We start from the raw sequence: 27,523 nt of genomic DNA, 5'->3' as shown, positions 1-27,523 counted from the left end.
TTTGAACTTGACTAATCTTTTGGGGACTGGAAAAAAAAGTATTTGGTTTCCTGGTGATTCGTAGAACTTTTTTTGGGAAAACTATTTATAATTTAATTCTTGGATTGCTCATGGAAGAATCAAACTATTGTATCTGAGAGCATACGGGACTTTACCCTCATGATTTCTCCCGAATACAAAACCATTTCTGATACATTATTTCTTTGCCCTTATTATTCACTGTGAGCTCCTGTGTTTCATAACCATTCATAAACATGTTACTGAGATAAAATAGCAAGTGGAGGGCCCGCTACTTGATGTCCTCCGCATGGCTTGGTGAGTAACCACAACATTGACCGCACTTAATGATCTTCAGACAGACTGTGTAGCCTGAGCTTTAAGCAAGCACCTAACTACTCTGAACAACAAGGTGGCCCGGTGCCATGTTGTAATGTACCAGTGCCAATTTTCTTCTCACCAGTTACATAGAATTTTATAGCTATAATTTGTATCACATCTTTTATATGAAACATATCGAATGGCGAGTCCAATAAAGTTAGAGACAATCGAGCATTTCCAAACTCATAGAATCCCTACAGTGAAGAAAGAGGCCATTCAGCCCATCGAACCCTCAGCAACAGCAATCCCACCCAGGTCCTATCCCTGAAACCTTATGTATTTACCCAGCTGATCTCCCTGTCACTGTAGGGCAATTGAGCATGGCCAATCAACCTCGCCTGCATATCTTTGGACTGCGGGAGGAAACCGGAGCTCCAACAGGAAATCCACGCAGACATAGGTAGAACGTTCAAACTCCACCCAAGGCTGGAATTGTTCCCTGGTCCTTGGCACTGTGAGGCAGCAGTGCTAACCGCTGTGCCACTCTCATGACGGAACAGAATCTAACTGGGGGGGCAGCAGACATTCCCTCTGGCCAAAGTACACCTAGTTGCCTCGAGTGGTCCATGTATTCCTGGGCTGGAAGAAAGGGAGCATCAGAAAATGTACCTATTCCTGATTTCTTTCTAGTATGTTTGCCTGAAACATACAGTTCGTGCATATAAGGGAAGATAGAGTTGAGCTTCAGCTGTGTTGCCACTTACAGTCCAGATAGCATGAAAGGCATGATATGATTGCAAGATTTCCTTTCTTTGTTTTGCTGCAATTGCATAGGACGATGGTGAGGCCACACCTGGAGTATTGTGCTACGACTTTCACCAACTTTTACAGATGCACCATAGAAAGCATTCTTTCTGGCTGTATCACAGCTTGGCACGGCTCCGGCTCTGCCCAAGACCAGAAGAAACTACAAAGGATCGTGAATGAAGCCCAGTACATCACGCAAACCAGCCTCCCATCCATTGACGCTGTTTACACTTCCCGCTGCCTCAGAAAAGTAGCCAGAATAATCAAGGACCCCATGCACCCTGGACATACTTTCTTCCACCTTCCGTCAGGAAAAAGATACAAAAGTCTGAGGTCACGTACCAACCGACTCAAGAACAGCTTCTTCCCTGTTGCCATCAGACTTTTGAATGGACCTACCTCGCACTAAGTTGATCTTTCTCTACACCCTAGCTATGACTGTAACACTACATTCTGCATTCACTCCTCTCCTTCTCTATGAAAGGTATGCTTTGTCTGTATAGCACGCTAGAAACAATAATTTTCACTGTATACTAATACACGTGACAATAATAGATCATGCCAAATCAAATCAAAATCAAATCAGTTTTGGTGTCCTTATCTGAGGAAGGATGTCCTTGATATAGAGGGAGTACAGTGAAGGTTTACCAGGCTGATTCGTGGGATGGCAGGTCTATCATATAAGGAGAGACTAAGATGGTTTGGATTATGTTCACTAGAGTTTAGAAGAGTGAGAGGGGTTCTCATGGAAACTTATAAAATTTTACAGGGTTTTACAGGATAGATTCGGAAGGAATGTTCCTGATGTTGGGGAAGTCCAGAACTAGGGGGTCATAGTTTAAGAATAAGGATTAAACCTTTTAGAACTGAGGTGAGGAGAAATTTCTTCACCCAGAGGGTGGTGAATGTGTGGAATTCACTACCACAGAATGTAGTTGAGGCCAAAACGTTGTCTGATTTCAAGAAGAAATTAGATATAGCTCTTGGGGCTAAAGGGATCAACAGATATGGGAGGAAGGGGGGGATCAGGGTATTGAATTCGATGATCAGCCATGATCAAGATGAATGGTGGAGAAGGCTCGAAGGGCCGAATGGCCTACTCCTGCTACTGGTTTCTATGTTTATGTTAGTGGTTCCTCCACATAAATTCATTACAGAAACAATACTGAAATATACAGATGCAGGCTCCTGTACCATTAAGAATCTAACCATCACCCCCTTCTATTTATTATTTACATACTGCTCCTCAGCTGCATCATCCAAAAACACAGCATTAGTTTTCACATATATATTTATGATATCCAACTCAACCTCGCCTCCAATGTCCCCTCTATTTCCATTGTGTACAGCATGGCCCTTCCAATAAGTGATAGCTTTCAATTATTTGCATTACTGCACATGTAATGTGTGGTGAACCATTGTTGGTTACCACCAGGAGTGCTGAGCCATGGTCTGGCCAGTACTACGAGTCTGTAGATATGTTACTGTTGGGGTTAGGGTTGGGCTGTTCTACCTGTTAATATAATCCTATGGTACACCCCAGTTGGCTCCGCCTCCTGGGAGAGGTATAAAGGTCACTGCTCTGCCTGGTGACCCTTTAGTCTGGGATTGTATATTGTATATAGTAGCTCCGTTATTGTTGGCAATAAAAGCCTTTATTTCCCGAGTACATCCAGCCTCCCGTGTGATTTATCGCGCATCATACTGTATCTTAAAGGGGACAAATCTGAGCAGTCTGTGTAGTATTTATTGGGTTGCTGCATGGTTGCGTATGCTTACATCTTTCTGGGAACATTACTCACCACAAATTCTCTCCACCCCTCTATTCTCACTAAACTGTCAGACTGCATGTCTTACTCCCAGTACTGCATGAACAGAAATTTCCTTCAATTAAATATTGGGAAGGATGAAGTTAAGTCTTTGGTCCCTAGCTACAGGCTCCATCCCTCTGGAAACTATCTGAGGCTGTTGGTATTTCAATATCAATAGTTTTAGTGTGACTCTCATTTTGTAGTCTGAATTAATATGTTAGGTTTTTGGGGTCGGACAGGGAGAGGACGTGTCCCCTTTTCTTTGTGCTCTGCCACTTTTCTTTCAGCTCACGTCCAACCCTTGTTGCCCCCTGTGATGCCTTGCCCTTATCTTGTGGCTTGTTGTCTTCTTGTCTCCCAGGCCTTTTTAAGTTCTTAGTTAGTATTTTGTGCTAAACTAGCAAAAGCCATTTCAAAAATTAAACCTGCACTATTAGAAACCAGCCAGACTAGTTAAATAATCAGCCTTAAATTGTGAGCCAATTAAAGAATAAATAATTCTTTAATAGATCCGTCAGTAAGGCCAATATGGTAATGTAATCTGTAATACAAAAACTTTTATAATTATAAATACATTATATAATTAACACTTGATTATTGATACAAATTCTTAAAATGCCATGAGAATTTAAGATGCTCCCTTCCCAGACAGGTTAAATAGATAACAGGAGCTTGTTTAATCTTGACTGAAGGAACAAATAGGCTTTTATTCAAGATGTCTCAATTATAAATGACAGACAGCTATGTTAACTGATTATTGGTTGACACTTAAGCTAAGTCAAGATAAGAGCTATAGCTTAAGAGAAGGCACTGTTTTAAAGTTGAGACAATGTGCGAAATTAGCTAAAAGCCAAGAGGTTAGTTTCTTATTTCATTATAGAACAATTGGCTATTTTCCAACTATGGATTAAGGTAGGCTTTCAACATTTTTAAGGTATAGAAAGGGAGAAGTCAGACTGAGAGTCAATGAGAGAGAGGTGTTGTTTTTACTTGTTATCCACATTTTTCGTACCCCAGTCCAACGCCGGCATCTCCACATCTTATTAAGCAATGCAGTGATTTTTAAATACTCATCCTTGTTTTAAATTCCTCTATGGCCTTGTCCCTCCCTATCGCAGTAAACGGCTGCAGCCTCACAACTTTCCCAGATAGCTGTATTCATCTTGTAATGGTCTCTTGATAGGGTAATCAGATTTTCAAAAGACAGGCATTGAAAAGCCTTGGGAAGGTGGGGCTCCATGATGATGGACACATTGGGTGACCAATGGCAGGGGTCTGGGAGAGGGGTAGTTGAAGAGAAGAGGTCATGTGATGACATCTTCCAGAATATATCCAGCCAGATTTGGCAACTCGTTTAAAACATCCAATTGTTGGACAATTGCTTTGACAAAGGGTCGTCTGGACTGGAAACGTCAGCTCTTTTCTCTCTTTACAGATGCTGCCAGACCCGCTGAGATTTTCCAGCATTTTCTCTTTTGGTTTCAGATTCCAGCATCCGCAGTAAGTTGCTTTTACCCAGAATCTGCAGTTTTGTTCTAACCTGTACTGTGCCCAGTAAGCTCAATCTCCATCTAAAAACCATGTTTATTTTCATTTGCACACTGGGTTCTAACAATAGACATTTTCAGCTAAAAGTTGAAATTTAAACTAGCGAACATACCTCAAGTATGGGAGATTTTGTTTGCACCCAGAGCCACAAGCAAAACTTTTCAACAAGAGGTTTGGTTGAATGTGCCACAATCAACCAAACTTGCTGCCACCTTCCGCAGTGCTGATTGGTGGTTTATTAACGGCCACCATCCGGCTACCTCTTCATTGTGGACTTGTCAATCTTCTGTTGTCACCAGAAGCTGATACCCTCCTGACTACCGAATGGTCATGGTATTAATCTACAGGTGGTCATGAGTGTAAATTACTCCCAATAACTCCTGTAAATTACCCCCAGTAACTTCTAAAAATTAATCCCAGTGCCTCCGAGAAATGACCACAAATACCACAACCCCGCCGTCCCAATTAGAGTCATAGAGGTTTACAGCATGGAAACAGGCTCTTCAGCCCAACTTGTCCATGCCGTTCAGTTTTTACCATTAAGCTAGTCTCAATTGCCCGCATTTGACCCATATCCCTCTGTACCCATCTTACCCATGTAAGTAAATGCTTTTTAAAAGACAAAATTGTACCCGCCTCTACTACTACCTCTGGCCGCTTGTTCCAGACACTCACCACCCTCTGTGAGAAAATTGCTTCTCTGGAACCTCTTGTATTTCTCCCCTCTCGCCTTAAACCTATGCCCTCTAGTTTGACACGCCCCTACCTTTGGGAAAAGATGTTGATTATCAAGCTGACCTATGCCCCTCATTATTTTATAGACCTCTAAGATCACCCCTCAGCCTTCTACGCTCCAGGGAAAAAAGTCTCAGTCTATCTAACCTCTCCTTATAATTCAAACAACCAAGTCCGGGTAGCATCCGCCGAATGCCTTCTTCACCACTCTGTCCACCTGTGACCCCACTTTCAAGGAGCTATGAACCTGTATTCCTAGATCTCTTTGTTCTATAACTCTCCCCAACACCCTACCATTAACTGAGTAAGTCCTGCCCTGGTTCAATCTACCAAAATTCATTACCTCACATTTATCTAAATTAAACTCCATCTGCCATTCATCAGCCCACAGGCCCAATTGATCAAGATTTTGTTGCAATCCTAAAGGCACTATAAACATAGAACATAGAACATAAAACAGTACAGCACAGAACAGGCCCTTCGGCCCACGATGTTGTGCCGAGCTTTATCTGAAACCAAGATCAAGCTATCCCACTCCCTATCATCCTGGTGTGCTCCATGTGCCTATCCAATAACCGCTTAAATGTTCCTAAAGTGTCTGACTCCACTATCACTGCAGGCAGTCCATTCCACACCACAACCACTCTCTGCGTAAAGGACCTACCTCTGATATCCTTCCTATATCTCCCACCATGAACCCTATAGTTATGCCCCCTTGTAATAGCTCCATCCACCCGAGGAAATAGTCTTTGAACGTTCACTCTATCTATCCCCTTCATCATTTTATAAACCTCTATTAAGTCTCCCCTCAGCCTCCTCCGCTCCAGGGAGAACAGCCCTAGCTCCCTCAACCTTTCCTCATAAGACCTACCCTCCAAACCAGGCTGCATCCTGGTAAATCTCCTCTGCACTCTTTCCAGCGCTTCCACATCCTTCTTATAGTGAGGTGACCAGAACTGCACACAATATTCCAAATGTGGTCTCACCAAGGTCCTGTACAGTTGCAGCATAACCCCACGGCTCTTAAACTCCAACCCCCTGTTAATAAAAGCTAACACACTATAGGCCTTCTTCACAGTTCTATCCACTTGAGTGGCAACCTTTAGAGATCTGTGGATATGGACCCCAAGATCTCTCTGTTCCTCCACAGTCTTCAGAACCCTACCTTTGACCCTGTAATTCACATTTAAATTAGTCCTACCAAAATGAATCACCTCACATTTATCAGGGTTAAACTCCATTTGACATTTTTTAGCCCAGCTTTGCATCCTATCTATGTCTCTTTGCAGCCTACAACAGCCCTCCACCTCATCCACTACTCCACCAATCTTGGTGTCATCAGCAAATTTACTGATCCACCCTTCAGCCCCCTCCTCTAAGTCATTAATAAAAATCATAAAGAGCAGAGGACCAAGCACTGATCCCTGTGGCACTCCGCTAGCAACCTGCCTCCAATCCGAAAATTTTCCATCCACCACCACCCTCTGTCTTTGATCAGATAGCCAGTTACCTATCCAATCGGCCAACTTTCCCTCTATCCCACACCTCCTTACTTTCATCATAAGCCGACCATGGGGGACCTTATCAAACGCCTTACTAAAATCCATGTATATGACATCAACTGCCCTATCTTCATCAACACACTTAGTTACCTCCTCAAAAAATTCTGTCAAATTTGTGAGGCACAATTTGCCCCTCACGAATCCGTGCTGACTATCCTGGATTAATCTGCATCTTTCTAAATGGTCGTAAATCCCATCCCTAAGGACCTTTTCCATCAATTTACCAACCACCGAAGTAAGACTAACCGGTCTATAATTACCAGGGTCATTTCTATTCCCTTTCTTAAACAGAGGAACAACATTCGCCACTCTCCAGTCCTCTGGCACCATCCCCGTGGACAGTGAGGACCCAAAGATCAAAGCCAAAGGCTCTGCAATCTCATCCCTCGCCTCCCAAAGAATCCTAGGATATATTTCATCAGGCCCAGGGGACTTATCGACCTTCAGTTTATTCAAAACTGCCAGTACATCCTCCCTCCGAACAACTATTTCCTCCAGCCTATTAGCCTGTAACACCTTCTCTTCCTCAAAAACATGGCCCCTCTCCTTGGTGAACACTGAAGAAAAGTATTCATTCATCACCTCGCCTATCTCTACTGACTCCATACACAAGTTCCCACTACTGTCCTTGACCGGCCCTAGCCTCACCCTGGTCATTCTTTTATTCCTCACATAAGAGTAAAAAGCCTTGGGGTTTTCCTTGATCCGACCCGCCAAGGACTTCTCATGTCCCCTCCTAGCTCTCCTAAGCCCCTTTTTCAGCTCATTCTTGCTAACTTGTAACCCTCAATCGAGCCATCTGAACCTTGTTTCCTCATCCCTACATAAGCTTCCCCCTTCCTTTTCACAAGACATTCCACCTCTTTCGTGAACCATGGTTCCCTCACTCGGCCATTTCCTCCCTGCCTGACAGGGACATTAAAATAAAGTCTTGCTGCTCTAGGATTGATTCTGATTCTGGCCTTGTGATAAATTAGCTGATCACCTGGAGATTTATGTAGAGTTTTAGCTCGATGCGTAGCAGTGAAGTTTATTTATTAGCGTCACAAGTAGGCTTACATTAACACTGCAATGAAGTTACTGTGAAAATCCTCTACTCCCCACATTCCAGTGCCTGTTCGGGTACACTGAGGGAGAACTTAGCATGGCCAATGCAACTAATCAGCACGTCTTTCAGACCATGGGAGGAAACCGGAGCACCTGGAGGAAAACCACACAGACAGGGGGAGAACATGCAGACTCAGAACATCCAGTGACCCAAGCCAAGAATCGAACCCTAGTCCCTGGCGCTGTGAGGCAGCAGTGCTAACCACTGTGCCACCGTGCCGCCCAACTTACACCCTTCCAACTGGTGATTACTCTTAATGTTATTAGCGTCCTACTCCTCAATCCTTGAACAGCACAAACTCAGTACGATCAGTCTCTGCACCATCCCACTTTCCAATAGCAACCACTCAGAACCAGTAATTTGGGTAGCTGGCTGGCTTTCCTCACTCTCTAGCCTTCCTTAATACAAGAGACTTACGTAAAGCTCTGTAAATCAGACAGAGACACTCAAAGGAATTGTAAAAAGAAACATTCCAGTGTCTCAGTGCCAAGCAATATAACAAATGATTTAAACAATGATGTTCTCATTTATGAACTCCAAAGCAAGATGAAAAACTAAAATAACATCACGATAAGCCATTAACACTCCAAATGTAGAAATCTGCCAGTAAAGGCTATTTTCAAACTCATGTTTATAGGGACTACCTCTGTTTCCCAATGAGAACCTAGTAAACTGTTTTCTGTTGAACTGCCTTCACCATTCAGCCAGCAGGACATTCCTGAAAGCAAGCTGGGTGGAATGCCTCCTCCTCACCTCTCATTGATACCTCTGATTTGGAATCAGCAGGGACCGCTGAGGTTGGATTTCTCCGACCTTCCCCAGTGGGAATTGCCACACACCCTCTGTTGTGGGAATCTCTCTGCTCAAGATATCTAAGATTAGGGAGCGAGTGGAACGGTACTGAAATCTGTGACCACTTTAAATACTTGAAAGTGGTGCTGGTTGTTTGAAGTAGACGCTGTGAGAGGACTGCAGCTTTCATAGATATGAGAGCACCAAACAAGTATGCATGGCTACAGCACTTAACGGTGTTCCAGCTGGATCTTTAATCAGACTAAAGTGTAATATAAATTAAAATATTCAATACCAGAATATGAAAAATCCACAGTGATAGTTTATCCAGACTGAAAGTCTCAATTTTGAGCAGTGGATGGAAAAATAGATCAGCAATGCTTCATAAAGTTGAGGTCATGGCTACACATGGAGCTTATGCTATGATGAATTTAAATACGTCTTTAGAAAACACTGATAGTTTAAATCATTTGTTATATTTCCTGGCGCTGAGGCACTGGAACATTTCTTTTTACAATTCCCCTGAGTATCTCCACCTGATTTATAGAGCGTTTGCTTGATGTGGAATGGACAAGGAGTTAAACACCAAGCAAGTTGGGAATGAATAACAGGTCCAAGTAGGATTTATGCTCCACCACTGATATCACCAGACACCATAATCCCTGCCCGTCCCCAATAAAATATTGTTGGAAAGCCTGCCCACAGGGCGAATGGTTGCCCAACTGTCATTTGGCTGGCAATAAACTGAGGAATTCCACCCATCAGGTACAGGAAGACTCTCTTCAAAGAGCTGCCAGTCAACCAGATGTGGCCAGCGGTTCCGTAAGCCCCAGCAGTGGCAGGCGGGAGTGGTGGCCACTACCACAGGCAGGCAGTCCCCAATAGAGATCATTGCTGGATCCAGACACCAAGGTAAGTGGGGGGTGGAATTCACTGGGGTCTGGCTGACAGGCAAAGCTTTTGAGGAGGCTGATTCAAGAGGCTGGGGGGAGGGTAAAGGGTGTGATCTTGGTACGGAAAGGGGGGGCCCACCTTACCCAACATCGTCCAGGTGGCTAAAGCAGCCATGGGCCTCCCATGCCATGGGTAAAATAGTGACGGGGGATGGATGGGGTCCTTAAGTGACCATTAATTGGCCAAAGGGAAGGCAGGCTGCCTCGACTCCACCCCCTAATCCCCCATTTCATAAAAGCAGAGGCGGACAGACACTGGGAAGGCCACTTGATGGACTTTATGAGACCATCCCCACAACTTCAAACCACTGGTGGGGGAAGAGTGTAAAATCCAGCCCAAGGAAGAAGATAGTAGCCCTGGATATATGGCTGAAACTGGGTTACTCATCCTCAGAAAGCCACCCAGATCCTACTGTGCCCAATTTTAACCTGGGGTCTGAACTGGCATATACCGATTGTAGTCTGGTGACATCTTCTGTCCACTAACAGCATTTTAAACTTAGGCTGTGGCGGGGAAATCACAGTGCCTTTACAACATGTGGAGATGCTTGCCTCAGCCTGTTGGAAAGCCACAGTCTCACAACACCAGGTTAAAGTCCAACAGGTTTATTTGGTATCACAAACTTTTGGAGCGCTGCTCCTTAATCAGGTGAGCCACTTGCATTGGCCCCGATTTTGTTGGGAGTGCTGTATTCCAGGGTGTGTACCCTGTTAAATCAACTTGATCTTAGATGTTTAGGTTTGAAAATGTTTTGCCCACAAAGCTGCACGCTGACAGCAGCACAAGACTGAAATAGAATCTGGGACGTTGATGAACAATGAGCCAAAACATGTAACCCCTTAAGCAATAAGATTAAACAATTGAGAAATAAACAGTGAAGGGCAGAGAAGAAGGTTGCATTCGAGTGGCTAAATTCAATGACAAATAAGCTCCAGAAAGTGAAATAAAGAGAGGGAAAGAAAGAATGGATTAAGAGTGAGAAAGAAAAATCAGGAAGTTATAAGATTTAAAAATCTCCAACAATTTACAACTGGAAGGCTGTACATGTTTAATTTTTACATGATGTCTATTTCAACATTTTATAGTTTTATTTAAGTTCTAAATGACTGTTCTTTGTTACATTACTTACCTTTGGGTTTGGATGACGGCTGATAATAAGGCTGATAGGACCTGGGCCACATTCACTCAGAATTGCATATGCTTCACTCAAAGCTGCATGTCGCAGGCTTACAGAGTCCACCTCCAAAATCTGATCACCTCGGCTGGAATAAAAAAGGGAAGGAAATTACTTAATCTAGTTTAGTGTGTGTGACAAAATTAAGAGCTGTAATTTGCATGGCCGTATCTATTTCTAAAGTGCAGGCCCTGGTGAGAAATAGGAGGTGGGGGTTTTCTGTTTGAAGGGGATGGCGGAGGGTCGTATCTTCCTGCAGGAACTGCTCTTGCTGCACACCGGGCCCTCCATTGAGCACAGGGGGCCTCAAACAACAGAGCTCCCCCACAGCTCGCAAGCAGACTGCTGTTCCATAAAAGGCAGCCATTGTATGCACCCTCTACAGCTACTTCTTACTGTGCCCACCCCAGTCCAACGCTGGCATCTCCACATCACCCTCTACAGCTAGCAGAGCAGCAGCAGCAGAATGAGGCTGTTATTGTCCACTTAGAGGCTGGAAAGCTGAAATCGACCTTCTTCACCCCGAACCCAATTAAAGGTCAGGTGACAGGATCTCCACCCAACACCTTCCTTCCCAACTAAACAGCACCCCCCCGCCTCCCAACCCATTTCCATCCATCTGTTGCACTGCTCCCACTCAATCTGGAGCGTGCAATGCAGCTTCGTACTGCAACCAATAGGTTTCATTCTGGTGCCAAGTGCTCCATTTTCGTCTTGTACTGGTTCCATTTCGCACTTAATGGAAATTTTCTAGTTGAGGCACAATTTCTTTTAAAAATGAGAGCACTTTCCATCTTAATAAAGTTGGCACGGGAATCACCAAAACTCTTCTGCTGCTCTCAGTTTCAACTTTCCTTCCACATGGCAGGGAAAAGCAATTTTGGCACAAATACTTTTTGGAGCAACATATTTTTTCAATTGAATGCTGCCATTTGCCCTCTTTTATTCTGATGCAAAGAGAGGGTCTTTTGTGAAGTGTTCCCCATGGCTTCCCTCCTCTGCTCTATGACCACAGGTGAATGGGGACTATTTAACTCCACTGACTTCATTGAAATGCAGAGTCTGGCAAATGGCCAACTGTGAAATGCATGCTGGGAACTTTAAGCCGTAACTCCGTGTGGATTGGAAGATTGCTTTCAAGGTACACCGTTCCAATTCAAGAGCCTGATGAAGGGTCACCCAGACTCGAAACGTTGGCTCCATTCTCTCTCCACAGGTACTGTCAGAGCTGCTGAGATTTTCCAGCATTTTCTATTTCAGATTCCTGCATCTGCAGTATTTTGCTTTTATCAAGAAGTCAAAGTATTGTTTATCTACTATTTAGCTGCCACTTATCGCCCATCTAGTTTAAAATCAGTTTAGCACACTGCCTTTCACTATTTAAAATGTTTCTCGAAATGTTTCTCCACGAATAAACCACTGTTGAACATAGTTTTTATACAGCGTTTCAAAAGTTTTTATGATGTGGAGATTGAGATGCTTTAGAACCTCAGACAGATTTCTTGTAAAATCTGCAATCTCATGCCACAGGATTTGGTTGGGGCTGTTGAAGGGATTGCCCATGAACGCCCTAGAATTCCAGAGGTCCTGATAATGGCAACACATTCCTGGGATACAGAGGCAGAAAATGCAACTCCCATTAAGCATTGCTCTCATCAAATACGCTGAATCACAAAGCGAATGCCTTTTTAATCTGAGTGGGTCTGACTGTGCCCTGTTGAAAGGATTAGTGTGCGTGCAACTCTTATCATTTCCGAAGAGTGGAGAGCGTGTGCGGTGAGAAGCTGAGTTTCGATGCAACCGAGGTTAAGAAGCCAAGGTGGAGTAGTAGACCTGGGCTGAAGGTGAAAAATCAATATCTCACAGGGAAACAGCATGAACTTCCCCTGGTGCTGAGTGAGATACGGAATGGTTAAAACTCTCAGAAATTCTCCCAACTCTCCCAAAAAATTTCAAAGTGTTGTCTTCAGCGGAAAAACCGGTCAGATTCCCACTGGGAGGTTCAGTGCAATTCAGTTTGCAATTTGGGGAGATTCTCACTGAATTCTCCCACACTTTAAATTGTTCTTGGAGCGGGGACCTAAAGACACCGACAAGGCCAGTTCCTTGGAGATCGAGGCATCCTTATCTTCAGTCAACCTTACACATCATCCCCCTAATACATGCCAGTTAAAACCACGCCAAGGGCCCCCACCTCCCCAGGAGCCCTCATATGGCCCTGCTTCAGGAGCCAACCCCATGGTTCCACCCCCCCCACTTCAGATGCCCTCCCACACCCCCCTCCCCCCACTTCAGGAGCTCTCCCCATGACCCCTCCTTTATGTCCCCCCTTTGGCATTGCCAGCCTGGCACCCCGGCAGTGATATCCTGGCAGTTGCACCCTGTCAATGCCAGTGTACTTGCACAGTCACTTCACCAACCACCTGGGGTCTTCAGTGGTACCCCCAGGATGGCCATCATGCCTGGTCTCTGTTTGTAGTGACCAGCACTGAACCGTGCCGGGTTCCCACTCCCCGAGAGTCGGAGACTCCTGTGAACAGGGAGAATCCAGCTTGAAACTGAAAGAGCATATCTAGATGAAGATTTAAATCTGGAAATCTAATTTCCTCCTTCGCTGGGCAGAAACCAGATAACATCTGGGTGGGGAGACAGGGAGAATCCCAAAGTGGGTTCTCGCAGGCGATAAATGCACTAGGCCCCTCCCCCATGACTCTTCAGCTATCTGGGTCCGAAGAATCCCGCCTGCTATTTGCTCGAGTTCAAACATTTTACAAAGTGGAAGTTTTCCGGATGCCTCAATTAATTCAGTACATAATACCGAGCTATACATAAGAGGATGGTCCCACTTTCAATTTCCATTCTGTGCTAAGTCATCCGAACTCTACCCGTTGTGGCAATCGGGCAATGCCAACACCGTGAGACTGGAAAGTATGCATCTTAGAGGTTGGTTAAGTGGAGAATGGAGTTCCTCTGTGATCATCCCCTTGGTTAAATAGCTTCATTCATGGGTCATATCCAAAAAACTAGCCAATATCAGTGCCTTATGCAATTGTATTCCAGCATGAGTCAGCACTTCCAGAGCGGAGCGAACAAACAAACTTATACAAATGAGTTCCTGAGACATGTTGGCACTTTACCCGATCTACAGCTCCCGTCAACTGGGAAGCCAAAAGAAGACACATCAGGTGGAATTTTCCCATCCCACCCGCTGCGGGAATCATGGTGGGCGGGACAGAAAATTTGGCAGACCATCTAAAGGTATGTTGACCTGGGGCGGGAATTTCCAGTTTTGGGGTGCACGAGGCTGGAAAGTTCCACCCATCACCTGCAGACAGAAGCACTCCGCCTCCTACTTTCACCCAAGCAGTTCACAACTTCAGGGGAAAAACTTTTCACAGTTTGTGACTGACCTCAACCTGCCATCCAGTTTGGCAACAGATCCTGGGGCAAGGCTGTGGATGTAGATTCCTGGGGTTCCGTTCTCCAATGTAAGGCAACAGGCCCCAATTCCCAACCCAACTCCAGGCTCTGAAATGAAACACATCACAATAGCAGTGCCTGCACTGTTTTTGTGGTAGCATGAAAGAGATAAAATCTTGAAACTTGCAGATAGCAATAGCTGGCTAAAAGTGTGGATCTGTAACAAAGTGTTTCAGATAGGCAGCTAGAATTGTCACCTTATTGTATTGAAGTTCCTCTAATTCTCATACAGATCTCCTTTGAAGCTTGACTAAATTTTAAATAAATAAGAACACTATTAATTCATCAGCCAAATGTAAAATGTTGAACTGCAGCCTATTCCAGTAAAGAATTTGTTAGTTAAACAGAAATTTATCTCACTTCCTGACAGGCATAACTATTATGTCAAGCCAGGGAGGCACGGTGGTACAGTGGTTAGCACTGCTGCTTCACAGCTTCAGGACCCAGGTTCAATTCTGGTCTTGGGTGACCGTCTGTGTGGAGTTTGCACATTCTCCACGTGTCTGCGTGGGTTACGTCCGGGTGCTGCGGTTTCCTCCCACAGTCCAAAAATGTGTGGGTTAGCCATGCAAAATTGCCCCTTAGTGTCCAAGATTTGCAGGTAAGGTGGATTGGCCATGATCAATGTACAGGGTTACGGGGTTTGGGCCGAGGTAGGGTGCTCTTCCGGAGAGTCGGTACAATGTCAATGGGCCGACTGGCCTCTTTTGCACTGTTGGGTCTCTATGGTTCTATGATTTTCTATACTTGCTTCCTTCATCCCAAGAACCAACTCTTTCCACATGCTGGGGAATACAGGCTGTCTTCACATTCTATACTTTAGCGGTGCGCAAGTGATTATTACATAAGGTTGAATTGGTCAGTAGATTTCAGGCTGAATAAAGGTGTGGTAACATTCTTGCAGGCAGAGGGTAGTAGCTTTGTGTAGGATCCAGTCACAAGTGGAGTGCCAAAGCTGTTCATGCTGGGAATGTTGTTCTTCAACATCATTATCAACCTTTTGAAATAATGCATGATGAGAAAAAGCAATGTGGGTAGGGATTAGTAATCTAAATGTGATATATAGGCTAGAGGCTGAATCAAATATGCTGGGGGAGTGGGCCCATGTATGATATATGTCCTTGTAAATGCAATGTGCTGGTTTACGGTCTGGATAGTTTCAAGCAACTGCATACCATACAAGCTTACATGTTGCAGAGTGCAGAGCAGAAGGAGGTCATAATAGATAAAATATTTTTTTAAAAACTGGTGTAGACACCTTGGGGAAAGCAAATAGGATATATTACCAGCAGTATAAGAAGTAGGAATTTTTCATTCGTAACAAGTTTTGGCACAGCCAGTTTTGGAGTCGAGTACTGAACAAAGAACAAAGAACAATACAGCACAGGAACAGGCCCTTCGGCCCTCCAAGCCCGCGCCGCTCCCTGGTCCAAACTAGACCATTTTTTTGTATCCCTCCATTCCCACTCCGTTCATATGGCTATCTAGATAAGTCTTAAACGTTCCCAGTGTGTCCGCCTCCACCACCTTGCCTGGCAGCACATTCCAGGCCCCCACCACCCTCTGTGTAAAATATGTCCGCCTGATATCTGTGTTAAACCTCCCCCCCTTCACCTTGAACCTATGACCCCTCGTGAACGTCACCACCGACCTGGGGAAAAGCTTCCCACCGTTCACCCTATCTATGCCTTTCATAATTTTATACACCTCTATTAAGTCTCCCCTCATCCTCCGTCTTTCCAGGGAGAACAACCCCAGTTTACCCAATCTCTCCTCATAACTAAGCCCCTCCATACCAGGTAACATCCTGGTAAACCTCCTCTGTACTCTCTCCAAAGCCTCCACGTCCTTCTGGTAGTGTGGCGACCAGAACTGGACGCAGTATTCCAGATGCGGCCAAACCAACGTTCTATACATCTGCAACATCAGACCCCAACTTTTATACTCTATGCCCCGTCCTATAAAGGCAAGCATGCCATATGCCTTCTTCACCACCTTCTCCACCTGTGACGTCACTTTCAAGGATCCGTGGACTTGCACACCCAGGTCCCTCTGCGTATCTACACCCTTTATGGTTCTGCCATTTATCATATAGCTCCTCCCTACATTATTTCTACCAAAATGCATCACTTCGCATTTATCAGGATTGAACTCCATCTGCCATTTCTTTGCCCAAATTTCCAGCCTGTCTATATCCTTCTGTAGCTTCTGACAATGCTCCTCACTATCTGCAAGTCCTGCCAATTTTGTGTCGTCCGCAAACTTACTGATCACCCCAGTTACACCTTCTTCCAGATCATTTATATAAATCACAAACAGCAGAGGTCCCAATACAGAGCCCTGCGGAACACCACTAGTCACAGGCCTCCAGCCGGAAAAAGACCCTTCCACTACCACCCTCTGTCTTCTGTGACCAAGCCAGTTCTCCACCCATCTAGCCACCTCCCCCTTTATCCCATGAGGTCCAACCTTTTTCACCAGCCTACCATGAGGGACTTTGTCAAACGCTTTACTAAAGTCCATATAGACGACATCCACGGCCCTTCCCTCGTCAACCATTCTGGTCACTTCTTCAAAAAACTCCACCAGGTTAGTGAGGCATGACCTCCCTCTCACAAAACCATGCTGACTATCGTTAATGAGTTTATTCCTTTCTAAATGCGCATACTTCCTATCTCTAAGAGTCCTCTCCAACAACATCCCCACCACGGACGTCAAGCTCACCGGCCTATAATTACCCGGGTTATCCTTCCTACCCTTCTTAAATAACGGGACCACATTAGCTATCCTCCAATCCTCTGGGACCTCACCTGCGTCCAGTGACGAGACAAAGATTTGCGTCAGAGGCCCAGCGATTTCATCTCTCGTCTCCCTGAGCAGCCTTGGATAGATTCCATCAGGCCCTGGGGATTTGTCAGTCTTTAAATTCTCTAACAAACCTAACACTTCCTCCTTTGTAATGGAGATTTTCTCCAACGGTTCAACACTCCCCTCCGAGACACTCCCAGTCAACACATCCCTCTCCTTTGTGAATACCGACGCAAAGTATTCATTTAGGATCTCCCCTACTTCTTTGGGCTCCAAGCATAATTCCCCACTTTTGTCCCTGAGAGGTCCGATTTTTTCCCTGACAACCCTTTTGTTCCTAACGTATGAATAAAATGTCTTGGGATTCTCCTTAATCCTGTCTGCCAAGAACATTTCGTGACCCCTTTTTGCTCTTCTAATTCCCCGTTTGAGTTCTTTCCTACTTTCTTTGTACTCCTCCAGAGCTCCCTCCGTTTTTAACTGCCTGGACCTACCATACGCCTCTCTTTTCTTTTTGACCAGTCCCTCAATTTCCCTGGTTATCCACGGTTCTCGAATCCTACCCTTCCTATCCTTCTTTTTAACAGGCACATGCCTGTCCTGTAGCCCTAACAACTGTTCCTTAAAAGACTCCCACATGCCAGATGTGGATTTACCCTCAAACAGCCTCTCCCAATCAAGAGCTGCCAATTTCTGCCTAATCCCACTAAAGTTAGCCTTCCCCCAATCCAACACCTTACCCTTGGGACACCACTCATCCTTTTCCATCACTATCCTAAAGCTAACTGATTCCAGTTTTGATCCAAACACATAACAAGGGAGATTGGGAGGAGAAAGTCCAGGAAACAGAATGTTACTTTATCTTTTGGAACTTATAGGTGTAGTCTATAGGCCACCAAATGATAGCATCACGGCGGGACGAGCAATAAACATGGAAATAACTGATGCATGTAAAAGGGTGACATGGTGGCACAGTGGTTAGCACTGCTGCCTCACAGCGCCAGGGACCCAGGTTCGATTCCCAGCTTGGGTCACTGTGTTTGGGGAATACAGGCTGTCTTCACATTCTCCCCGTGCCTGCGAGGGTTTCCTCCGGGTGCTCCAGTTTCCTCCCACATTCTGAAAGACATGCTGGTTAGGTGCATTGACCCGAACAGGCGCCGGAGTGTGGCGACTAGGGGAATTTCACAGTAACTTCATTGCAGTGTAAATGTAAGCCTTACTTGTGACTAATAAATAAATAATAAACTTAAATAGTATGGCAATTATCATGGTGAACTTTAATCTACATGTAGATTGGTCAAACTAGGTTGGTCAAGATTGCAGCACGCTGTTGTGCAGAGGGATCTGAGTGTCATAGAATCACAGTGCAGAAGGAGGCCATTTGGCACATCGAGTCTGCACTGACCACAATCCCACCCAAACCCTATCCCCATAACCCCATACATTTACCCTAGCTAGTCTCCCTGACCCTATGGGGCAATTTAGCATGGCCAATTCGCCTGACCATCTTTGGACTGTGGGAGGAAACCGGAGCACCCAAAGGAAATCCATGCAGACACAGGGAGAATGTGCAAACTCCACACAGACAGTGACCCAAACCAGGAATCAAACCCAGGTCCCTGGCCAGTATTCCCCAAACACAGTGACTCAAGCTGGGAATCGAACCTGGGTCCCTGGCGCTGTGAGGCAGCAGTGCTAACCACTGGGGGGGGGGGGGGGGGCCTGCAGAGGAGATTCACAAAATTGATTCCAGAGTTGAGAGGGTTGACTTATGAGAAAAGACTTTGTAGACTGGGGCTATACTCATTGGAATTTAGAAGAATAAGGGGAGATCTTATAGAAACATGTAAGATTATGAAAGAAATAGATAAGATAGAAGCAGGGAAATTGTCTCCACTGGCTGGTGAAACTAGAACTAGGGGCATAGCCTCAAAATAAGGAGAAGGAGGTTTAGGACTGAGTTGAGGAGGAACCTTTTCACACAAAGGGTTGTGGATCTGTGGAATTTCCTGCCCAGTGAAGCAGTTGAGGCTACCTCATTGAATGTTTTTAGGCAAAGATAGATAAATTTTTGAACAGTAAAGGAATTAAGAGTTATGGTGAGCGGGTAAGTGGAGCTGAATCCACAAAAAGATCAGCCATGATCTTATTGAATGGTGGAGCAGGCTCGAGGGACCAAATAGCCTACTCCTGCTCCTAGTTCTTATGTTCTTAACTTCTGGCATAAGTTCAAGAAGTTGGGGTTTTTTCGTTGAAGAAATGTAGGCCCCAATAGTTACAAGGCGTGCGGTATTTAGCACCCCGGAGTTGTGGACATACACAGAGACTTTGCCAAATTTAATAGCATAATTTCACTTCAATTCTTGTTCTCCATTTTTCTCTCAACAACCGGCCAGGTGAAAAGTCTGACCAGCTGTTGAGTGGGAATCTCCTTGCTAAAAGGCTGCAACTGAATGCTGGAAAGATGGGAGAGAAAGGTCAGCAGAGGAGGAGAAGGTGATGAGGGAGATCATGGAGATTGATGGTCAGACTGCAGAGCGACTGATGGTCGGACCACAGAGCGACTGATGGTCAGAATGCAGAGGGACTAATGGTCGGGCCAAAGAGGGACTGATGGTCATACTGTAGGGAGGCTGGTGGTGGAATTGTAGTGTGGAGCTTCATCCAACTGAGCTCCTGACGGGAATTTTGGACTTGCATTCAATGCAATTCTCTGGCCAATAATTTTAATGAAAACAAAGAGCCTGAATATCCAATAATCAGTCCCAGCAAAAGTTGCTCCCTGTCAGGAACTTGCATTTAGAAAAGTACAACTCGGTACAACTCAGTTATCTGCTCACTATTAGCCTGACCTCCTGAATAGATCTTTCTCTCTATATCGCATCAGTTCTTCAGCAGGCTGGAGCTGATATTTTGACATTTAGGATTGGGATGGTTAAACAAAATCTTTTATATTTATGATGATGACAATATTTACATCATTTGTCCCTTCCCTGATGTTTTGTCAGCTCTTAAATTACTTGTAAACTGTACAGTTTTAGCCATTTTGTTGACCATCTCATCATTAGCAGTACCTTTTTTTAACGTAACCTCCATTATGATCCGATCTTTCGGCCCGGGTCCCTTTCGAGAACAATCGCCCTCTTCCGAGCCTGGTACCGGAGTCCCGCCACTGGTGTTGGAATTGGGAGAGCTGGACCGACTCATTAAAGTGGGAGTGGGACAAGGTGTAAGGCTAGGACTCCGCAACCTGGTGCGAACAGTTAGGGTCACAACTCCTTTCTTCAGTTGCTAATGGGAAAAAATACACATTAGAATCAATAAATGAATAAATCAGTCAGCAGTTAAATACCCAAGGGTAAATTCTGTCAGAATGTGCTCGCAATGCAAAGTCTCATTCAATTGGAGTGTGAATTGGAATATCTGCCACGGGGGCTGATGGGCGATATAACACACGAGAGGCTGGATGTACTCGGGAAATAAAGGCTTTTATTGCCAACAATAACAGAGCTACCATATACAGTATACGATCCCAGACTAAAGGGTCACCAGGCAGAGCAGTGACCTTTATACCTCTCCCAGGAGGCGGAACCGACTGGGGTGTACCATAAGGACTATATTAATAGGTAGAACAGCCCAACCCTAACCCCAACAGTAACATATCTACAGACTCATAGTACTGGCCAGACCATGGCTCAGCACTACCTGGTGGGAACCAACAATGGTTCACCACAGGGGCCACGATATCTGATTCATAGCATACCTGACTTGCTGGGCTTTGCAATTAAATAAAAGACTTTCAAATATACGGTCATATCATTGGAAGCCAGCTTGAAGATAAAAGCCTCTATTTTTCCTGAGTTGGGATGACTCAGTTGGGCAGCACAGTGGCCCAGTTAGCACTGCTGCCTCACAACGCCAGGGACCTGGGTTCGATTCCCTGCTTGGGTCACTGTCTGTGTGGAGTTTGCACGTTCTCCCCGTGTCTTCGTGGGTTTCCTCCGGGTGCTCCGGTTTTCTCCCACAGTCTGAAAGACATGCTGGTTAGGTGCATTAGCTGTGCTAAGCTCTCCCTCAGTGTACCCGAACAGGCGCCGGAGTGTGACGACTAGGGGACTTTCACATTAACCTCATTGCAGTGTTAATGTAAGTGGACTTGTGACACTAATAAATACATTTTTTTAAAACACTGTGGCTGTACCTACACCACATGGACTGCAGGGGTTCGAGAATTCATCATCATGTTCTCAAGGGAAATTAGGGATGGACAATAAATGCTGGCCTAGCCAGCAATGCCCACATCACATGAAAGAATTTTTTTAAAACCCTAACCAGTCTTTGTGTAAATGGTTTTCCTCACGTTGCCTCTGGTTCTCTTGCCAATCAACTTAAATGACGTTAGATCTGGGCCATCTGACAATCGATCCTTCAGCCATTGAAAAGTGTTTCTACTTACTCTATCTAAACCCTTCACAATTTTATACACCGCCATCAAATCCCCTCTTGTTTCTCGGCTCAAAGGACAACAACCTCAGCTTCTCTGGAATCCCTCATCCCTGGAGCCATTCTAATAAATCTTGACAAAGCCTTCACAGCGTTCCCCTGCCCAGAATTGGAAACTCTCACAGTGGGGGTGAACTATTTTATGTAGGTTCAGCAAAACCTCTTGGCTTTTTATTTATATTTATACATTTATAAAACCCATCGACAGAAAGACAAGGGCGCCCCAATCTCTGAAAAGCTGGGCTGGCCGTTGTGTTTCCCCCGATGCATCGATCAGGTGGGTTAATCCCATTTGACCTGTGGCGCGAATGCCAGTGGGAAACACGCTAGGCACAATCTTACTGGCCGTTCATACCACCCTCCCACTACAGCAAGGTCAGAGAACTAGGAAGCCAGCCAAATCTCCGTTCACTGCAGCGGGATGGGAAAATCCCACCGGTGTGAGTGGCCATAATATTCCGACCTCTGCGTTCCCTGCTGGTGGGAGCAATTAAGAGTACATCGGCTGGTTTGGCACAACATTAAACATGAATTGCACCAAAAAAAATTAAGGTATGAAAAAAACAATCTATTGATCAAAAAAAAATCAGTCATAGCAATAAACTGATATTTTAAAAAAGTGTAATTAATAACAATGACCATTAAGTGCCAAGTGGTAGAACTAATTGATAACACACTTATTGCCTTTTCACTGAAGGGGTAGGGCAGGAGAGGCACAGACTAGGCCCCAAGTCCTGTTCACCAGGGAAGGTGGAGGGGACTGGGATCGAGCTAAGGAGTTAGGTTTAAATAAAACTGACCTCGTGTTTGTCTTTAGTGGTGTACAGTCCGAGCTGGCCCAGGCGGAATTTGTACAAAAGTGGGGGCCAAGACGCAAGTTACCTTTCCGCCTGGGTTTGCCTCTTTTCCCAGACTGAGAAAATAATTGTGAGCTGGGACCATTTCCAGCTCCTGACTCCATTCAAGGCACTGGTAACTTGGAACCTATTCTACCTGAACTACAACGTTGAACAACGAGCTCTGAGATGATTGTGGCTAACATTTCTAGGAACCTGCTTCGGGATTTTTTGGTTCGCAGTCTCAAGACATCTCTTTTCCAACTTTCTCCAGTACTTTGGCAATACTACTTACACACCTGCCAACCGTACAATACAACACAAAAAAGGTTCCACTTCATGAACAAAGGCAAATCTTTGCAATAACTTAATAACTTTCAGAGGAGGAAGCAATTCTTTCCTTTCAATATCCTCCCATCATTTGCACCTAATTAATTTATGCCGTTTTGGAAATTCAAGCTGAGTTTTCTCTCTTTCAGATGTTTCAAACTGATGACTTGTTTTAAATTTTGTTCCTCTAACAAATGAAGCTAAAAATGGAGCATGGTGGTTCCTGAATGGAATGGGGGGGGGGGGGGGGGGGGGGGGGGAAGGAGGAGAGAGAGAGAGAGAGAGAGAGAGATGTCCTGAGGGCAGGAAGCACTCGCTCATTACACCTGAAGAATGAGGTGGCCACTTGAAAGAAGGGCAATGCTGTCCGAGGTCGGGCCCCCAAATGCATGGGTCCCGGTGATTATCACCTTCTGCACTCTCTCTCTCTCTGGCTCTATCATTGCCCCTCATGCCCCCTATACCAAGGTATGCCCTCCCCCATAAACCTCAATGGTCTCTCATTCCTCCTTGCCAAGATATGCCCAAACACCAATGGCTCCATATACCTCCTATGCCAACATATGCCCCCAAACAACCCATATGGCACACAGTATAGAAGGAATGAACTCAATAATTACAGTAGGATATATAAAAAACTTTTAAAAATAAGTCATTCATTCATAAAAATTGTTTTTACTACAGGCTAACAAAAATGTCAAATCATCCTGACCCTTTAAAGTTTTAATAGTTGAAAATGCAAACACTTGAAGCATCATCATCTTTTGTAAATGAACAGTATGTGATAGATGGCTGAGATCAGAGAGCCAAAGTTGTCAATCAAGCAATATTTTCCCTGAGGCTCAGGTGTTTCAACAAGCTAATGGATTTCTGGGCACTCAGCCTGGTCTCATTATGTACCCCTGACTGTAGCCCGGAAATCCATTTTTACCGTCTCTATAGAGTTCACTCTGTACAGTGTATAGTGGGTGAATGGGAATGAAAGTATCATACCCAGCATAGGGAGCATAAGGAGTGTTAGGGATTGTTGGAAAGGGCATACCTTGGTATGGGGAGCATGAGGGACCATAGAGGTTGTTTGGGGGTGCAGCATAACATGGAGGAGGAAATTAGGGGCCTCAGGATGGATTGGGGCATAAGTTGACATGGGTGGGAATGGGGATTGTTTGGGGGTGAGGGGTGAGAGCTAGAGGGTCTGTTTTTAACTGAACTGGGATGAAGTCCAATAGCACCGAGAGGGTTTTTTAAACAGCCTGTCTACACACCCAGCAACCCGTGCTCTGCCTCTGAACTCTTTCCTGGGTCACCTGGTCCGATTGCAGCCTGAACCCACAACTACACCCCCCCCCCCCCCCCACACACAATGGAAATTCCGTCCTTATGGGGATTGTCTCCTGAGGTGGGCAGGACGAGCTGGGAATTTTCCCGACCTCTGCTACCTGCCATAAGGAGGAAGATCTGAGCCAAGAAAGCATATTATCTGATATGAATGAAGAACTGACGTCCTAACAAATAGTGAGTGTAATGCTCATCGAGTTGGAAGCTGGACAATCTCAGGAGATTTTGTTATCAGCCTGAAGTAATTAATCAGATGATGTCCCGGACGATATTGGGCCTGATATTCAACAACAGGGATAGGAAAGGGAAATAGAGTAAGTCGATAATCCTTAATGCCTGCAGGATGAAAAAAAACCATGTGGCTTCTTAAGGAAAATGCATATGAAGTCAAAATTGTTTTCAGCTGTGAATATTTACATTGTGCTCTTTAAACCTTTGTAAATGGGCAAAGGAAGTCCAAATAAGGTAAAATGAGCATGGAGAGAGGAAATGGTGTCTATGGAGTGACACAGCTTCTAAATTCTTTTTTTGATGGCTAATAAGGCATGAAGGATATTCTCCTGTTTGACATTCCAAGGCATATTCACCAGAGAATAGGAGAGCAAAATGCTTAATAGGATCTGATCAGGTCAAGCCCAACACTTTCAATAAGTACATGACCTGGGAGCAGGTCTGAATGACATCCGCATGGCTCGCAACAGACTGCTCAACAGCACAGACATCAGATAGATAACCATGTATGTCTGTATGACACTAGTACCTTTTTTCATTCTTTCAACAGATACGAGTGTCGCTGGCTAAGCCAGCATTTGTTTGCCCATCCCTAATTGCCCTTGAGTCACCACATTGAACCACTACAGACCATCCGGTGTACACTCACAGTGCTATAAGGGAGGGGGTTCCAGGATTTTGACTTAGCAACAGTGAAGGAACTGTGATTTATTTCCAAGCCAGGATGGTGTGTGGCTTGGAGGGGAACTTGCAGGTGGAGGTGTTTTCATTCATCTGCTGCCGTTATCCTTCTAGGTGGCAGAGGCTGTGGATTTGGAAGGTGCTGTCAATGGAGCCTTGGTGAGTTGCTGCAGTGCATTTTGTAGATAGTACACACTACTGCCACTGTACACTTGTGGTAGAGGGAGTGAGTGTTAAAGGTGCTAAATGGGCACCAATCAAGTGAGCTACTTTGCCCTAGATGGTGTTAAGCTTTTCGAGTGTTTTTGAAGCTGTACTCATCCAGGCAATTGAAGTGTGTTCCATCACACTCCTGATTTGTGCCTTGTATATGGTGGACAGGCTTTGGGGAGTCAGGAGGTGAATTCCTTGCCACAAAATCCTCAGCCTCCGACCTACTGTTGTAGCCACAATGGCTAGTCCAGCTCAGCTTCTGATCAACTGTAACTCCTAGGATGTTGATAGTGGGAGATTAGCTATGGCAATGCCATTGAATATAATGGGGAATGGTTGGATTCTCTCTTGTTGGAGATGGTCAATGCCTGGCACTTGTGTGGCATGAATGTTACTTGCCACTTATCAACCCAAGCCTGAACATTGTCCATGTCTTGCTGCACATGAACATGGACTGCGTCTATATCTGAATAGCTGTAGGTACTGAACACATCCACAAACATGCCCATCCCAAACATACAGCTGGTCAGCACGCAATATTACAATTACAATCTAGGCAAAATATTAGATATTTTTTCAAGATCATAATGCATGATATGAAATCTGGCACAGGGAGAAGACAACTCCAGGAATTGCTGATATTGTTAGACCAGTATCTGAATAAATGCTTCTGGCAGCTGACCTCTTCCTGTTACATTATAGATCATGGGGATTATACCTGTGAGCTCACAATATTCACTGTGAGCATGTGAGACTCTTGACCTGAAGCAGGAATTTGTAAAAGTGGCCATTCAGGCTTTAATAATTCAACAAAATAATCGATTAACAATCACACTGCGCACTTAAAACTAAAAACATAACCACGAAAAGATAGTTCAAAGGAATTGACTCCTCGGTCACAACTCCGTCACAGCTCTGGCGAAGGGGCCTCTCGATTCGAAGCGTTGGCTCTATTCTCTCCCCACTGATGCTGTCAGAGCCTCAGAGATTTTCCAGCATTTTCTGTTTTTGTTTCAGATTCCAGCATCTGCAGTATTTTGCTTTTATCTTAATTGACTCCTCCAGATTGGGAGCTTATAAAGGGGGTGGGCCATGAGCAAAATCTGTCCATCATAGACGTAAAACTCTACGCCACTGATTGTGACATCCAAGTTCTTCCTATGTTTATGATCTCGGTGCATAAAATTCTGCACAGCTGCAAATTTATAAATTCTATCCTTTGGTACTTAGTTTATGTTTTACAAATTTCTAGACAACTTGCTTGGAAATTGTTCACCTTTAGCTTGTGAATCATAGAATCCCTCCAGTGCAGAAGGAGGCCATTCGGCCGATCGGGTCTGCACCGACAACAATCCCACCCAGAACCCATTCCCGTAACTCCACATATTTATCCTGCTAATCCCCTGACACTAAAGGTCAATTTAGCACAGCCAGTCAACCTAACCCGCACATCTTGGACTGTGGAAGGAAACCGGAACACCTGGAGGAAACCCACGCAGACACGGGGAGAACGTACAACCTCCACACAGACCGGAGGCTGGAATTGAACCTGGGTCCCTGGCGCTTGTGAGGCAGCAGTGCTAATCCCTGTGCCACCCGTGTTCAAAATGCAGCAAGAAACAAACAACAATTTCCTTGGAAATTACTTAGGAGAAACTACAGTTTTATAAAAGGCATCTTACCTTGAAGGTCTGGATGGCCTGCTGATGGGTTAGTCCCTGTAGAGATTCCCCATTAACTTCTAGAATTTCATCTCCTGTCAAGTACAGTATAGGCCTATTAATCCTGAGGAGCATTTGCATCCTTTTAAAAATACACCGTCTCTGATTTATTACATGTTTACACTAGCATCACTATTAATTCAAACCGCTGCTTAAAAAAAAAGTCAAGCCACAATGATGATGCTGAGTTGAAGAAAAGTGAAGAAACAAAGATAAAGGTCAAAATGTTACGGAAGTTCAGGCCGGCGTGATTTTCCCATCTCACTGGAGTGAACGGAGAGTTGGCTGGGCGTTAAATTCTCTGACTTCACTGCAGGTGGGAGCGTGGGCATGAACAGTCGGTAAGATCATGCCAAAAGTGTTGAAAACATTTCACCATCAGTGCAAAATGTTATCAACTAATCAAACAAGATGTGCCGAAGTGTCAAGGTACCTATAAATTCAGGAGTTTTGAGCAAAACATTTTCAAATTTCATCTGTTACAATCCCAGGAAACGGTCATCCATTATAACCCTGGGGAACTGCCATTGACTACAATCCTGGTGCAACACAATCCCAGGAAACAGCTAC

At 44.8% G+C, this 27,523-nt stretch overlaps 1 protein-coding gene across 3 annotated transcripts in view; it reads right to left on the bottom strand.

Annotated features, from left to right (window-relative positions):
• The window catches only part of pdzd2 (PDZ domain containing 2), a 486,622-nt gene that overhangs the window by 74,107 nt on the left and 384,992 nt on the right, over positions 1–27,523 (bottom strand). For all 3 annotated transcript variants that reach the window (XM_078221651.1, XM_078221659.1, XM_078221668.1), the window contains 4 exons: positions 26,915–26,988; positions 20,175–20,391; positions 14,220–14,337; positions 10,765–10,897 (listed from right to left, as the gene is read on the bottom strand). In XM_078221651.1, coding sequence (XP_078077777.1) covers positions 10,765–10,897; positions 14,220–14,337; positions 20,175–20,391; positions 26,915–26,988 — 542 coding nt within the window. The remainder of the gene's footprint in view (positions 1–10,764; positions 10,898–14,219; positions 14,338–20,174; positions 20,392–26,914; positions 26,989–27,523) is intronic.

Source organism: Mustelus asterias, chromosome 1 (assembly GCF_964213995.1).
Source record: "Mustelus asterias chromosome 1, sMusAst1.hap1.1, whole genome shotgun sequence".
NCBI lineage: Eukaryota > Metazoa > Chordata > Chondrichthyes > Carcharhiniformes > Triakidae > Mustelus > Mustelus asterias.
Note: the sequence above shows the minus strand (reverse complement) of the source record. Positions and strands in the feature narration are given on the sequence as shown.